Below are 17,508 nucleotides of genomic sequence, written 5' to 3'. Positions count from 1 at the left end.
AGTCAGACTTAAGAGCAACCTTAATGTGGTAAGCCCAGCATTTCAGATTTGCTGCCTATCTGCAAATTCTGCATCCAGGACTTAACAAAAAGCTTTTCTGTCTCTCTTACACTAGTAAGGTATGCCAGCTTCCTTGTGCTGGCTTAAGACTGTGGCAACCCCTTATACTTCATAGTCCTTTTGTTAAATTGGATTTCTTATTCTTTTTTCAAAAATACTTCTCTCTAGATTACTAACCAGTGAGCTAATGTAATTTTTGAGTTAGTTTATTCAGATATTATAACTTACAAATTTCCAGCACCACTTTGTCAGATAAAAATTTTTGAAGAATAAATTTGACCACACTAATTGACCATGCAATTGTCAAATAACTGAAATGCTGTTCGGTCAATTCTTAAGTACTAGCAAATATCAGTATTGTTTTTATAATTATGGATTTACTGTAATTGAAAGGAAAATTCTAAGTGAACATCCACACATAGTGTCCGAACCATGAATTGCATATTGTTCAAGTTCTGTTTTTAGGACTGTTCTTGAAGACCATTAATACAACAGCAAGAAAAGTATGACATAATCCTAAGAAATGTAGGTAGATGAAATACCATACGTAGTCTTTAGGCTTTCAGGTATAACAAGGAGATTGTATGGGTTTGTTATTGGTCAGATTATTAGGCTGGTTTTATATTCAGTATTTATGCTCTTGTTTTACACACTATTTTAAATGTATAATGCATAAACAAGAGTGGCACAAAGTTTATATTTTTTAGATCAATTAATTTCCATTTCTGCTATGCTGTAACTTGGATAAGTGAGGCAAAATGAAATAAGTATAACCAGTTCCTCTCCACTCTCTTTTCTGTTTTCAAGCAGAAATCCATCAGATAGAGAATTTGGTTCTAAACATTTGACATAAATTCACTAATGCGTTGAAGAAAAACTGTTTCATTAAGTTGTGTTTGTCTAACTCATTGCTTTGTGAACTCTATGGAGTTCTCCCGTGGAGCTGCTCTTTGAACTTTGAAGTAATGTTTTTCCAAGTTAGCTCTGTCTTTATTGATGAAAAATTCATTTTCATTCATGCTGAGGTTTTCATTTTGTTTATGGATATAACGTTACTTAATGTGTCAGCTGTGTCTTTAACAAGATCCTTAGCTTGAAAAGAGGAAAAAAATCATGAAATAAAAGAGGAAAAGTATCTTGAGAAAAAAAAAAATCTTTATGTTTCTGTGATATCTACAGCTCAAAAATGAACACAACAGAGCCAATAAAGATATACTAATCATTTGGGTTTTGTACAATTATACTGTTACGATGTAGTCATGCTTTCATTTGCTATATTTTTACAGTTGCTAATGGAAAGGTGAGTTTTTAAGTAGAATTTGTAGGTTTCTCTCTTTCGGACATGAACAAGAGGTCAAAGCTTTCTATTTGGTCATCGATATTTAAAGAATTACTTTTTTATTGTGTTTTGTTTTGCTGATAGTAGTACTTTGGGCTTAAGAAAAACAAATGGAATAGAATTCTAACTTTTAGAGACATATGGTTTCCTCAGGAAACTAAAATACAAAATTATATGAAAAAACAGTGATCTAATTTTTTTTTTTCATAGAAAACAGCATTACTACTTGTATCTTCATTCTTGTTATTTGGATCAGCAGCTGCACAAATATCTTATGTAGCATTCTCTCTGACATACCAGAATAGAGAATTATTCTTGCCATAAGGACGAGATGACATACAAAGAAAGGCATGACAGATCATAAGTGAAGGAATGGGAAATCTTCAAGTTCCATTAGGAAGGAGAGTGCACCATAGCAATAATCTGATCAAGGTGTAAGTGAATAACTTTGATGAATGTCATTGTACAGCTATGTACAATACAATTCATTTTTAAAATTTCATTAAAAAATATCTTCCTACATTTGTACTTGCACTTTGAGTACACTTTATGTTTGTTTATCCACTGTGCTACATCCCAAATTAGATCCATCAGTATTTCATACATTCAAAATAAAAGCAAAATTATACTAAATCCTGCAGCTTCTCTGTGCATGGTACTTACCTCATGAGTTCTGTCAAATAAAATTATCCCCTCATATAGAAGTTTTGCACTTTTTTTTTGTTGTTGTTGTTCTGTACGTTTACATTCACTCCAAGCACTAGGTTCTTCTACAAAGAACTGTTTAACATTCAGGAGAGTGGTCACAACTGTGGTTTTGAAAGTCATCTCATTTCCTATTAAAGTTTTTGGTTTAAAACTTATCTCCTCAACCTATCAAATTTGTAATACTTTATGCTTGTTTTTATTTTGGTAAAATGCTTGCCCACTATGCATTTGTCAAGGAGAGATTAGAAAAAAACAGTGTATCAATTAGGAAGCATAGGCACTAAGAAATGGAATAATAAAATCCAGATATATTCCAGGTAATGTTATATATATTTCTATATTATAAAAATCAAGTAGTTCAGAAATCATTTCCATCCTTTTTCATTTGAAACTTTATAGTTCTTTGCTTTTTGTTTCAAGAAAAGATAAGTCTTTACATTTCAATTTTAAATTCCCATATGTGAATTTGTCCCTTTTTTCTTCTTCTGAAAAATCGGGAGACATTCCATCCTGCCTTATGGTAGAGGTGTGCAATCCTTGATGAAGCAAATCAGGTCAAGTCACAGAGCTATGAATATCATTTTTCTTTGATTGATTATAGTTTAGACCCACATATGTAATCTACAGTTGCACCTTCCACAGGCAGTCTTGTCATTATTTATTTATTTACATCCATTTAAACAATTTTTTTTTCCATTTACCTATGCTGTACCACACCTTAGACTGTATGGTATCAAAACTGTCTTAATTAGGTATGCCTGTGAGATTTCCTTTATAGACAGTCTCTTTTTTTTTTTTTTTTTTAATCCAGAAGCAAGCTGCTCAGCAACAGACAATGTTCGCTGTTTACTTGGACTTAAACAGTTGTTTGAGAAGCCATACATTCGCCTGTACTCTTTTACAACAGTAATAACTCTCAGTGCAGCTGCTGTCTAGGTTCAGCTGCCAGCAGCACTCTAACTCTTTGGAGTCAGCTTACAAAGAAGTCTCTGGAAAATTAGCCTAGATGATCATACCAAAGTAGATCCAGGCTTCTGTTACATTACTGTTATGTTTTTGGAGTATCCACTGATGTAAATGCTCTAAGTGTGATTTCATTTGTCTGAGTCTCCAGTGGACAGTATCGGTTTTTGGACACATGGAAATCAATTTAGATATGCACAACAGTGTCAGTGTCAGTTACATATAGTTCAAATGTCTGTGGATTCCCATCAGTGCTTCTTACACTATCTTCACATTTTCCAGTTTTTCAAGTGCGATTTTGTAACCTGGAAACAAGTTTCTGCTAAGCCTAATGACCATATCACTTTTCACTTAAGAGCTGGAAGAGAGGAGTGTCCATATTCACAATATTTTCCATATCCCTTTCTCTTCTGCCAATTTCAAAGTTTCTGTGCTGCTGAAGAAGCCCAGCCAAATCAATGTTCTGTTCTCAGCCTGATGTGCCGGGCACACAACTGCTGGGAAGAGGCTGCTGATTGCCGTTGTGCTGGATTTTGCAATCTGGAATGCTGAATTTGAGAGCACCAAAGAAATCTTATCCGTTTGAGCCTTCGAGGCTCAAAGCAAAATCCTAAGTGCAAATCACATTCTCAGCAACTCTGTATTTCTGCTTGCTTTCAAAAAGAACTGCTAACTTGTCTTTGACAGTATAGTTTCAGTGCAGCATTTGCTCTATTCCAGTATCTCCTTTGCATTGCTTATGAACTCTCTGAAATCATCCAGTTCTTCATCCATGAGGATTCTGATTTCACTTTGGGGATTCTCCTCAGAGGAATATAGTGAGTGTTTCTGCTTCAACATACAGGCAGAAGCATAGTTCTTCACAGATAGATTCACAGACTAAAGCTTTGTTTTCCTTACAATTCTTGCTCCCTAGTTTAAATGTTAATTTAAAAGAGCTATGTCCATTTTTATATCTGAAAGTGTACAAGTCTGAATTTTAGTCCAAGTACTATATACATCAGTGAATATAATGATCACTGTTTTCATTATTCAAAAATTTTCCATACCAATATTCACTGGTTCTTGATCTTGTACCTGAAACCCTTCAAATTTGATGCTCCTATCTCAAATAAAAATGTTAAGCTTAAGCAAAATCATTAGCAAGAATTCATTAATGCAGAAAGCATCATGTCATTTTACAAAACCATGGGAAACATGCTTTTTTTTATAAGGCAAAATCATTTTGGTTCTTTGTCATATGTGATTCTAAACACCTAATTCCTGAAATTTAAAGTTTTTGTAAGTACAGGCTTTATTAAAGAAAGTAAAGGGAGTGCCCCTCTCCTTCCTTCAGTTCAGGTGAGACAATTGGCTGTTGGAACAGAAAACAGTGCTGTAGCGGAAAGCCCAGAATGGTTACCAAACAAGACTGTGTCACATTTTCTGTCTCCATACTGATGCAAACTTCATGTTTTGTGCTGGAAAACTTTCTTAAACCATTTTCAGGGGCAATCATTGTCTCTATGTTCTTCCTGAGACATGTACTGAGTGATTTTCACATATGCTGAGCAGTCCAAATGCAGTTGAAATAAATGGCAGCTCAGGGGCTTTGCATTCAGAAATAAATCCAGATGTAGGCATGTCAAGTTAAATTTAGCCTAGACATCTCTATATCTCAGTTTCTCATTTGTAAGGTAAAAATATCCCTCTGCTTCACAAAGATTTTTTTAAAAATAAATTTATTCATGTGTATAGGGACATTTTATTTTGTAGAAAACAGCACAACAGAGAAATCTATGAAGACCTACATAATTCTCTGTTCAGAACAGAGATTGGATAGTGTTTAGTAAGTGAAACATGAAACCATTTTTTGAACAGAGATGTTAAAATGAAATAGCCTTATCTTGTCTCATGCAGAAGTTCTACTGAAAATAATTCCAAGGAAATCATAATGCCTACAGGTCAAAAGAAAAATTTGGGCTGCACAAGTAATATTGATCAGATATTTCATAACTGTCAAGTGTTTCACTTAAATGTTACTTGAGTGTGTTTGAATGAAGAACTTATTTTGAAATTCACAAAATCTTTTGAAATGTGATTTTGAGGTTCACACTATTCAAGAAGAATAGCTTCCTTATTTTGCAGTAATTTACAAATTGGATTGTTTTCATGCTGCATTGAAGTTGGTTGTTGCTGGGTCAAGGAAGACAGATGTGAAGACAGTTGAAAATTCATTTAAAAGCAAAATGTTTGTAATAGAAATGAAACATTTTAAAATGTCAATCTTGTTAGTGTATGTTAAAGGTTAGGGAGTAATTTATAGTGTACTTGAGGACAAGAGTTTTATATATCACTTCTCTATTTGTAGTCCATGTGATTGACAGCAGCTTAAAGTCAGTTGAACTGGAATGGGCAAGGAGTTGAAATAATCTGAATACTGGTGAGACAGGATATAACTCAGTTATCTAACACATCTAAGGCTGATGTGTCAGTCAGATTGCCAGGGTATGAGGTTCAGTGAAAATCAGACTGAATGGTGGCGTGATAATTCCACAGCATACAAAATTCTGAAAGCTCCACACAGGGTTTTTCAAAGGAAGGAATTCAAGGAGAGTATTTGATTTCTTTTACCAATGAGTGCTCTTTAACAAATACAGGTAGCATATCCATGTACAATGTTACACATTAAGTATACTGCTCTCGGGAGTTCAAAAATACAGAACACCTGCTTGTATACACACACACCAATTAAGGTAAATTATTTAAATTTCTCCTCCTCTCATATTACTGCTTTTAAACAGATAATTGCTTAGTTTATGATTCCTTTTAGTAATAGGTATGTCTGTATGCCAGTAGAACTACAGTAGTTAGCATCATTTTTATCTCTGGGGAAAAAAAATACAGCTGACTCAAGTCTCTAAACTTTTTCCCTACAAAGAATGCCCAGAAATGATGGGGAATAAAAGATGGAGGGAAATGGGAAGCAGATGCAAAGAATCTCTGTCATATAGGTTAATTTTATGTCATTTTTTTTGGTCAAAACATTTGTTCTTTTAATAATCTGCTTTAACTTTTGGTTAGCCCGGTAGTAGTCAGACAGTTGGACTAGATGATCTTTGAAGGTCCCTTCCAACTGAAATATCCTATTCTGTCCTATCTTATTCTATCCTATACGGAAAATAATTCTCATGTCTGTGGCAAAAACTAAGGGCAGAAGGAATCTCATTCTCTTATATCTCTTAGGAAAGGAAATTTATTCACTCTGCCTATATTTACACAATCTACCTCTCAAATTGAAGAATATTTCCAGGGCATTTGGGGATTATTTAAGATTTTCATTCAAACAAATTAAAGGTCTTGCTTACAGTTTATGATACAAGTAGTAGAATTGTTGTTTTTTTCCCAAGTGTATTGTTCCTAGAGATTTTTTATATCTTACAAATCCCACAAGGATTCTGTTAGTGCTGAATAGAAATATCTGTTGGAGTTTGGGCAGAAACTATTCGACAATATTTTTTATGTCTTGATTTAATACGGGCTTTAGCTTATACAAGATGCACACCTTCTCGAGACTTGTGCATAATAGCTGATATTGCTTCTCTGAACAAAAACAGTACGATCTTGAATGAGCCCTGAACAGCTCTTGGAATATCACAGAAACGTGCTATTTCCAGGGTTACTCATATCAATTACTTGTATGCAGTCCCATACTCTTAAGAACACAAAATCTTTTTTTTCTTTATGCAAATGTAAATTTTTCATAAAATTCCTGTGAAGAAATAACACACTTCCTTTCTCTTTGCCTCTTTCTTATTCTCAACTATCAATGAAGTCTATGCTGCCAGTTTGTAGTAGCATATTTGAGAGACAATGAATATTCAGCATTATATTTGCATCCCAGAAGACTGTACTTTGCCTTTTGATCTCTCTCTTTTTTTTTTTTTTCCAAATATTGAATAATGTCTTTTTTTTTGTATACCATTCCTGTAAAAGGAATCAATTCAACCCTCATGTTTCTGTGGTGTGTTCATCAATCCACTTCCACTGTCCTGTTTGGAGAGCAGTTAGGATGAGCAGTAATCTGACCCTAAGATTTCATGTATGCATTTATAGTCTACAGGGAAACAATGATCAAAACTAAATATAATTTTATGTAAAAGGTGGGTGACTAGGAAAAACCTCAGAAAGGAGAATGTAGTAATATCTAGTTGAAGATATAAAGACATATTCAAGATTTAAAGATTAGTTTTCTTTAGTGTAAAGCCTACCAAGCATAACACTTTAATAAGTCTTTAAAATCTGCTCCTAAAATAATTTTGCTTTCAGATGATTTTTGCTTGTTTCTTCCCACTGACTCTGAATGAGTAATTCCATGTGTAGACTACTACATTATTCATTTCTAAATTTTGTTGAGGTGAATCCCACCAACAGTGCTTCTCCTTTTTAAAAATGTATTGAGTAATATTTGTTACTACCAAATTCCTAGAGCTCACTTTCCTTTTCTGAAAAGTTTTCAGTATCAAAGAAAAAACATTTCTCTAGTTTTGAACTGACTGTTGTTCAGTTCGGATGGCAATAAAGCATCTCTGAAGACCTTGCATTTTCAGCTCAGTTTGAGTGCTGTTTGAATAAGGATTCATTCCAGAAATAGGAAGATTTCAGCTTGTAATCACATTATTTAATGCTCGAATACTTTGTTAGAAGTTTTCGGAAGTATGCAATTCCAGGTGTACTTCAGCTGTGATTTTTTTTAACAACCTTATTTTTATATTCTGTATTAGTTCAATAATGAGCAAATTCTCTCTGTTGTTCAGATTAGTTTTAAAACAACTTTTTTAATGAAGCCAATGCATCTCATTATATTTTTCAGTTTTTCCCTAGTTTAACCTTACATGTATTGCATAGGCCAAAAGTAATACTTTTTACAGTGTTATTAGACCAGTTTGAGACATTCTTATTTTTATTTTACGTATTTAGCTACAGATTAATGTATATTACACTCTTAGGGGAAAAAGAATATTTGAGGGAAGAATTATAGAACCATTAAGGTTGGAAAAGACTTCCAAGATCATCTGGTCCAACCATCCCCCTACCACCACTATCACCCACTAAACCCTAAGCAGCACGTCCAACCTTTCATTAAACACCCCCAGGGACGGTGACACCACCACTTCCCTGTGCAACCTGTCCCTGTGCCTGACTGCTCTTTCTGAGCAGAAATGTCTCCTCATTTCCAGCCTAACCTTCCCCTAGTGCAGCTTGAGGCCATTCCCTCTAGTCCTGTTGCTGGTTACCTATGAGAAGAGGCCAACCTCCATCCCCCTCACACCTTCCTTTCAGGCAGTTGTAGAGAGCAGTAAGGTCTCCCCTGAGCCTCCTCTTCTCCAGACAAAACAACTACAGTACAATTTGAAAAGAGAAAGTAGCCATTGCAATATGGACTAAAGCTTGAGTGGCACTGAGATATTTCTTGCCACTGGAATGTTATGCATTATAAAATTATAAGAAGTATTTATGTGAAATAGTCACGGTCTGTACTGTAGGGCTAGATTCTACCTCTTAAGTAAATTACATGCGCACAGTAAAAGCAGCAACATCAGGCTTCTCCACATCCTGCAGAATAAATTGTCTTCATAATACTGCTGAAGTTTCACGTAGAGATTGCCTGAGTTATACACTTTCTCAGAGACTGTAAGTAACTTATAGTGTGAGGAGTACCTCATAAACAGGTCTGGCATTTATGAGACAGTTAAAGAGGAACAGAGTTCTCAAATTGTTAGCTGCTGCTGTGCTTTGCGTATCCTGCTTCCTTCATTACAGCTTGGCGAACTCATTCCCTTTCCTGTACCTTTGTCCTCTGTGTGTGTATATGTTTGGGTTTCTGCTGGTGGTTCCACGTTCTGCATGCTTTCCTAAAAGTGGAGCAATATGCTTTCCCATAAACGATGATGATTATGGGTTAGCCTCCTACAGTTTCTGTATATCAAAAAATGGGCTCTTTTTGTTGGTGATAGATCATGTTTTAATGTCATTGTTCTGAATTGTTCTTCATGCTGTAAAACTAAGTTGAAATGTACTCCCATAAGAGTTAGCTTTTCATATTGGGCTGGAAACTCTTCATCATTGTTTGCAATTTATTATAACCAACGGCTTCTAATTGTATGTACCTCCCATAATGAAGAGCTGACTTAATACTCTGTGCTAATCTTGTTATGACTTAAAAAAGGTAAGTAATTTCTCTAACCGTTCCTAATAATCATGGTAAAGCGTTAAAGGGTTTTTTCAATTTTCTTTTTTCTTTTTTTTTTTTTCACATTAATTTTTCACTTCTAGCGTGAACTTTTCTTTGTGTCTTTTTCTATTATTTTTTTTGGTGGACTGATTTTTATTTGCAGCAAAGCACACCATTTAGACTTAAATAAATCCAATTTAGTGTAGTCATTGATTTCATTTTTCAGACTAATCATGTTTGATAGATAGAAATTGTCCGTAGGTTTCTTTATTTTACCATTCCCTTAATTTATTTTGGAGTACTTTATTTCACATTCTATTTAATGCTTCAGCCTGTGGGAGAAGGCTTATTCTGCATTCTAGCATGATGAAATTATATCTTAAAGAACATAAAATCCAATTTGCTTTAAAAAAGACAACAACAACAAAGAAAGAGTAATGTGAATTGAATGTTTTGGGTTTCGTTACATTCTGCCTGAACTACACAGGGGAATGCTACTGGATGATAGCCCCACTCTATCTTCTGCCATGATACATTGTGAGCCAAGGGTTTGCAGAATGGAGAAACGATAAAACTACATTTTCCCTGTGTAAGGAGAGACAGCCACAGTGTGTTATCTTTGTAACTGCCTGTGATTGAAAAGAATTATACTAAATAATAGTATTACTGATCACTTGCCCCCATCATTCATGGTACTATGTGCAATATGATATTGAATCTTTACTTTGCATTAGATGTGAAAAGAATATAGGTTTTTTTTGTAAATGTCACAAATAACAAAGTAGTAAAACATACAAATAATGAGTATGATAAAAGGCACTTTAAAGCATATAACCCCATTGATACAACGCTCCATTGCAGCTAAAACTGTGTTAGAAAACTGGCGGGTTTTAATCAAAATGGTATTTTACAGCAGTTATGTTTAAAAATAGCATTTAGGATATCAATGTGCAATTCATATTAAGCAACAGGTATTACATAATAATGAATTATGATGTCAGTTATGTTAAAATATGGTTTGTATTCTGCAGCTGTGAGCATAGGTTGGGAAACAATCAAGTCTAGCTGGTCAAGCCTTTTATTTTATTATCATGGATTCCTCTTCCACAGCTGCTTTTAAAATCTGTGGGAAGCAAATTATTTCTCATACTGCATATGTTGCCCATCAGGTGAGTGATAAAATGTAAACTTTAGGCTGGTTATAATAAATCAAAAAGTAAATTTAAATTTGTCACTGAAGTCCTCTGTGTGCACAGAATTAAAATATGACCTGTAGGAGGCTTTGTGTGAAGCCAGCTGTCTTTTGTTACCATTGTCATTTGGACACTGTAAGAGCAAAACTTTGTCAGCACGTATTTTATATTAGAAGATTTGATTTGCAAATCTCAGCTGCTCTGTTCATTATAAATCTCTTGTTTTTGTCCATACACTAGCTCCACTATAGGTTGGAAGGGCTTAAAGATGAACTGAGGAGGAATAGAGGCTACAACTCGAGAGTAACTATTACTGCTCAAAGGAGCTGTTTTCCATTCGCAAACATTGCTTTGCGCTATGGGTTTGGGCTCCTTCTGTTCCTCCACTTTGTTGAAGACTCTCTCTTGACTTCCATTTTACTTCTTTAGCACTGTCTTTGTCTGCTAACATTTTTCCTCCTTCTCTAGTAGCTTTTATCTGTGTCCTTTGGATCACATATTTTACTTAGTTTATTTTGGTAGATTGTTTCAAATGTTTGTGTTTTGTATTTTTGTTTTTATGCCTTTTTTTCTTTAGGACTATGTTATCTCACTGAGTTTCATTCCACAGTTTGCTGAATTGCTTGGTTATTTTGCAGCAGGCACATTCCTCGTTTTCTCTTTTCATATGGTTTGCAGTGAGAAATAAGAGAGCCTCTTCCATTTTAAACAGTAGTCTTACACATATAGGCCCATGTCTCCTTTTGCATACACTGTCTGTTGGCTTGCCACGTCCCATCCTGCTTCTCTAATTCTCTCAGTCCATGCCTCTCTCTTTTGTGCTTTCTATCCTATCATTACACCATCCTTTTGGTCCAGAATTGTCCTCTGGTAAATTACAGATAAATATTTACTTCTCCGAAAGAGTGTACATGTCATGCCTTTAAAATCTGGTAAAACAACTCTGGGCCAAATTTGGGCATCATTAATATTTTGTTTGCAGTTTTCTTGTGTAGTATTTTTGGTGGGAAGGAGGGAGGTTTTGGTTTTGGTTGGTTTTTTGTTTGTTTGTTTTTTCTTTTCCTTTTTTTTTTTAAACAACAGTTTTTTTTCAGGAAAGGACACCATAATCCACTCTAAGTTGCAACATTACTTTCCATAAGTTATTCCATTACAATAAGTAGACTGTGTTGCGCTGTAGAATCCAATTTTTATGTGAATATACATTTGGGGCAAGCTGCTGTGGAACAGAAGAAAGAGGTTTAGAAGTGGGCACAGCTGTCTTCAGTCTTAAATGGTTGTTCCTTTATGAAGACAGCCTTTTTGGGGTTCAGTGTGTATCATTCTTCATTAAATGTCAGACCATACATATTCACTTTCTAAACAAGTTTTCTGTAATTCCAAATCAAATTGTTCTGAAAAATAATCTGGATTAATTCCTTTGTTTTTTTTTTCAGCAAAGACAAATGTTCTGCAAGGGAAATTACACCCTCAGTGTCATCTGTGCTATTCCACTTCTTTGACTTTTTGTACATGGTTTTACATTATTATTCCTCACTGAAATTTATCAATGCATCTGTCACTAAAGTAAAAAAGGGAAGGATTCAGTTCATACTCTCTTAGATGTTTGTCTTGTGAAGTTTACTTTAGCTCGTATACAGCTGGGGGTTTGTCCACATGAAGAGCTTTGTATTCAAGTGTTACCAGTTTAGACAGCTGACCTGTCGTAAGACAGACTGCTGTTCAGATTACTTGGTCTAAAAACTTGCAAGTTCAGTCTTACTATATAACATGGTGTCTTTCCAAACCTGAGAAGAAATAACAAGAGCTGATGCTTCTGTAGAGATAAAGTTCAAAATGTGTTGTGTTTACAGGACTGATACTCCTCAAAACCAGTTTTTCCAATCTGCATGGTAACTGGATGGAACTTGAAATATCCTGCATTACTAGAACATTAGACCATTGTGAATCCTCCCATTTCACTGGAGTCAGACCAATATATCTGGAATAGCACAGTGGCAACTAAGCATCTAGGAAGAGGATTTATTGAGAAACCAGTAGTCATTCTCACACAGTTACTTTTTAAAGTAGAATTGCACTGTGAAAATCATTCTGAATACAACATTTCTTTTAACCAAACAGAAACAATTAAGTAAGTTTACCTGGCTCCTGGCAGAAGCTGTTTATACAATTGTGAGTTGCCTATGCAATTTGAAGCTTATTAAATATCTTCAGAATCAGTATAACCTATGTTAACCATTTTTTAAATCTTTCTATATCATACCCGAAAATATCAGTAATGGAATTTTAAGACACGTCATAACACAGTTATGTTAGTATTTTGTCTAAGCATAAAACAGAGGACCTAGATTCAGAGTTACTGTAATTACAATTGTATAAGAAAATGTGGATTTTTTTGTTAAAATAAACTTAAGATGGAGCTTAACACATAATTTTAACCACTGTGTTCTTTGAGTTTACTCTATTAATCTGTCCTTAGGTCATTTTGTTTTTTTATTGGGGGGGGAGAGGTGTTAAATTGCTTATATCAGATTCTGTCCATCAGCTAGTACCCGTCTGCTTAAACATATTTATTGCACGTAGAGTAAGGAAGAATGTTGCTGAAAATATGTAGAGCCTCTGTCTTAGATCCCAGGAGCTTGCCCATTATATCTCTGTATTTTGCATTCTTGTTAACTTCTGTAGCTCATAGACTCTGTGCTCTCTCTGCAGGTCCAGTCTAGGTGCAGCAGCAAGGAGAACATCCTCAGAGCAAGTGAGTACTGAAACTTCGTAGCTCTATTGTGAAACTAACACTGCCTACATGACAGCAAATTATAGTCAGCTGGGATGCACGTGAGTTTGCAGAAGAAATGTAATAACTTAAGACAATGAATTTCAGTCCAAAGAGAAAGTAAAAATATAAATAGCTTATACTGTTCACATATTAACTGACAGTTGCCTTTTTTTTCTTTCCATGTTGTTTTAGTAATAGATATTTCACTCTTAACTTGAGAAACATAAGTTTTTAATCCTGTAGGCACTACAGCAGAACAATAGGAAAGGAGTTTGGTTTCTGTTTTGATTTGCCTATCATCAGAGAATTGATGATACTGAAACTACTAGCACAGTTCTCATTGAAGAATTATTAACCAGTGTGCCTTACAATGGCAGAAAAAGGCAGAAGATTCTCAAGTGTATTTTCAGTACCCAGGATATGAAGGGCTGTAGAAAAAGCAGGAGTTCCAGGCATTATACTTGTAAAGTTGTATATAAATATATTTTTCTATTTTGATTATGCAGTTTATTTTCCTGCTTACTGCTGCAGATAAAGCTTCTGAGATAGTGGTGCAGCAACCAGCACCAAATGGCTGTAGTGTAAAGGTTCTTTGCTGTCGCACAATTTCCCAGCTTTAACTGCTGTACATGTTTTTCTCTATCATCTTCCTTCATTTTTCCAACTTCTCCTTTTAAGAAAATAATATCTTACTTTATACAGACAGAAAAAAGGTTTTAGCACATTTTATATGAAATCTGCTGGACCTGCAGGAATTACATTGCCACTAAGCAGGGTTTCTTTCAGTAGTGCATATGCAGACAAAGGTTGGGGAAACAGGACATGGGTTCTCCGTCTGCCTCAAAAATGCTTTCTTTGTATTTTTCTTGTTTTTTTATGAGGTTTCTAACAAAATACACTCCTAAGAATGGAAAATGTAAGATTGCTGCTGAATCCAGGAATGCAGTTTTTCCATTACATTACATACGTTACACTTGCATCTTGCAATAGTTTAATTAGAATCATTTCTGCCTAGTTTGTGCACCAGAAAATCATCTTTAAGAGTGTGAAAAGTCTAAATATAGTTAAAATACATCTCATCAACTGTGTCTTTCTTCCTCGGTATGACAACTACTATGTTAAAGAAAGGAATTAAATCAATTAGAAGTTATTTGTGCTTCACAAATTCACAGTGCCTGCGTTTATCTTCATGTTATCTTTTAAATATTTACAAAGAGATGGTTTCAATAATTTCTTCTAGAAACTTTCTTGGAACTGGAATTAAGTCGGCAGTTTTATTTATCTCCACTTCTTCCTTTTAAAGATGGTTACCGTGTCAATGGCAAAAAATGAATTACTGAAGTCTACCACATAGCGTATTTAAACAAGCATGTGTCAGTGCTGAAAGAATTTTTGTATAGTAAGATATTACTGATTCAGCAACCTTATCATCTGAAGGAAAAAATTAGATTGCATGATTGTTTTATAAAAGCCTACGTTTAAAGTAATCATCCGGGTGGGTTTTTTGAATGTGAAGGCAAATGGGATACTGAAGAAGCTACTGCAAAGCAAAATTGTCTCATTAAAAATGATGCTTTGTATAATTTGTTAATGCTATCTTACTATAATTTATGTTGTTTTAGAAATATAATTATGAATTGCCTATAGCACTAAATAGGATAGTGCTAGATGGAAATGAGTTGAAAGCAAGTGAGTAGGGAAAAAAACGGGGAGATATTAAAGATGATCAAAAGGCTCACAGAAGGACATGAGATAAAAGTTGTCAATTAAGGAACTCAACGGGACTGAAAAATGGCAGACAGACAACTTCCAGATAATAGGAGCATGCTGAGTTTGAACTGGAAAAAGCCAAGTGAAATCAATCATTATCCATAAATTAGGATATATTGAATGTCTCTTAGAGTTGCAGACAGGCCTCATTACTGTCAGGAAACTGGTGGGAATGTCTTTTGCATGTAGCCAGGCATGATATCTCATGATGCTTTAATGTTGTTTTGTTGCTTATGTTGTCTGGATTGGGAAGGTGGCCAACTGCTGGTGATATTTTAGAGATTTTTTTCCATGGACTTCTCATCTTTTTTTCCGGAAATCTCTGGATTTATTCTGCAGGCCTATAGAGCCATGTCCTTAGTCCCGTTCTTTTATCCCTTCCCTTTAGACCCTCTGACCTGTCAAACACAAAATCAACTAGTCTGTATGCTGAAATCCCTCTACTCTATAGTGTTGTCCTGTTTTGCATGTCTCATCTCTGACGTTGAATCCTAGAGATCCCTAGTAGAGATCCCCCAGTAAGTTTTATTGATCGCTATGAACCAGCCACAGTCCCCCTTAACACTCCACATTGATTGATGTCACCTGGGCTTTATCTTCATTGCTCTATTTCATTGCAGACAGACTATGCATATTTCTTGTAGATTCTTCTTGCATATCTTGATAAAGCTTTTCCTGTCAATGCATATACCTGTTGTATTTCTAGATCATCCCCTGTGGCTCTCACAAATAGCTTCTTGTAATTTTCTTAATCTTTGGCTTGTATCTTTTACTGTTGTATATGCATTACTGCAATAGTTCTATCTCTTCCATTGTTTATTTTCATTTTCAAAATCCTTCAAAGCTTGTTGTCTTCTTGTTTACTCTTTCTCAGCAAGAGAAACATGTCCTCCTTTTACTCCCATCTTAATCTTATGCTGCAAACTGACTGGAACAGGGTCCATTTTTATGTTTTGTCTGTGTGCATCATGTAGCATACTGAGATGCATTTGTGGAGCATAATAATACATAAGTAACTAGTAGTAATAATCTGTGCCAAGTCAGTAGAGTCCTTGTAGATTTCTAGGTTGCCAGTGTTGTAAAGTTATTATATTGTAAATCCTTCTTTCCAGAAGATGGAACGACAACAGCTGCTTCAAAGTACCAGCCTTTATGTGCTGACAACACTCATGCCTCTTCTCCGTTAATTTTCACCATTTGTATCTGATACAGTTGCTTATTTCACCCAGGTTTAGCCATAGCTAGAGAAGAGGTGTGATCTGTGTTTAAGATGGGATATGCAGAATCTTCTGCATATCATTAGAGTCAAAGCTGCAGCATATTAATGTTCTCTTCAAGGATATTATTGTAGATTTTGAATGGGAAAGAGAGAGAAAGAACACATAATGGAACTCAGCAGGTCCAGGGGCTGATTCAAATTACAGCTACCCACAAGAAGGCTGTGGAAGAACAGAATGAGTGAGTGAATGTCCTGAGCAGTAGGCCAGCTCACAGACCTGAGTTAACTTCAGATAACCATCCGAAGTGTTAAATACTGTATCACCTTTGAAAGGTTTCTCTTTCTGATTAACTGATACTTTTATGCTCATCAGGACTTCTGGTGCATGTTTCATGGCCAGCAAGGATATACGATTTTGTGAAGTTTTTCACTGTAAATTGCATTTTGTTTTAAGTCTCCCTTTTGATTCTAGTTGAATAAAATACCCTCCCAGTGTCTGTCATAAATGCTCAATAGTGATAAGTAAATAAATTAATTTATCTCAGTGCTGGATGTATTTCAGCAAACCGGTTTAAATGAACATCACTGTTAACATCTATGCATAGCAGCATACATAAACTTGGTGCTCTCTTTGCAGGTCACAGTGCTGTTGACATTACCAAGGTAGCAAGAAGACACCGCATGTCTCCATTCCCATTGACGTCTATGGACAAGGCCTTCATCACTGTTCTGGAAATGACCCCAGTACTCGGAACAGAAATCATTAATTACAGAGGTACTTTACATATAGTTGGATTCTTTGTGAGTGGTACAGTGATTATTTCTATTTTTTACAGCCTTCTTAAGTGCTTGCCCTTTTAATAATTGTTGCAAGAGGTCTAAGAGTGACTTCTGGGAGAAACTCCTTTAGGAAATGCCAATAATCAGAGTAGAATTCTCCTTTCAGTCAGGACAATGTGGATTGAGCTCGGTGCTGCTCCTTGAAGGAATCTGTAATGGAATTCTAATGAAATCTGTAAATACATTTTCTCATAGTCTCTGTCATATGCAACAAAGCTAAAGCCAAGAAACCACAATTTGCCTCAGTGGTTGATTTAACAATGGACTTCTGTAGATATCAACTGGCTCCAAGTTGTACTGTGATGACTCACTTTGTTCTCTCACTGTAGGAGAGTTACTTAACCCCCTTTCCAGTCTGAGATTAATGATTAAGTCTTGAAATACAAAAACATCTGATGTTGGCAGGGACAGGGAAACCTCCTTCAG

At 35.2% G+C, this 17,508-nt stretch overlaps 1 protein-coding gene across 15 annotated transcripts in view; it reads left to right on the top strand.

Moving 5' to 3' along the window:
* GPHN (gephyrin) overlaps positions 1-17,508 on the top strand; it is a 278,830-nt gene that overhangs the window by 216,767 nt on the left and 44,555 nt on the right. For all 15 annotated transcript variants that reach the window (XM_032188099.1, XM_032188097.1, XM_032188095.1 and 12 more), the window contains 2 exons: positions 13,190-13,232; positions 16,880-17,017. In XM_032188099.1, coding sequence (XP_032043990.1) covers positions 13,190-13,232; positions 16,880-17,017 — 181 coding nt within the window. The remainder of the gene's footprint in view (positions 1-13,189; positions 13,233-16,879; positions 17,018-17,508) is intronic.

The sequence above is a fragment of the Aythya fuligula genome, chromosome 5 (genome assembly GCF_009819795.1).
Source record: "Aythya fuligula isolate bAytFul2 chromosome 5, bAytFul2.pri, whole genome shotgun sequence".
NCBI classification, from domain to species: Eukaryota; Metazoa; Chordata; class Aves; order Anseriformes; family Anatidae; genus Aythya; species Aythya fuligula.
This window is presented reverse-complemented; position numbering and strand designations above follow the sequence as displayed.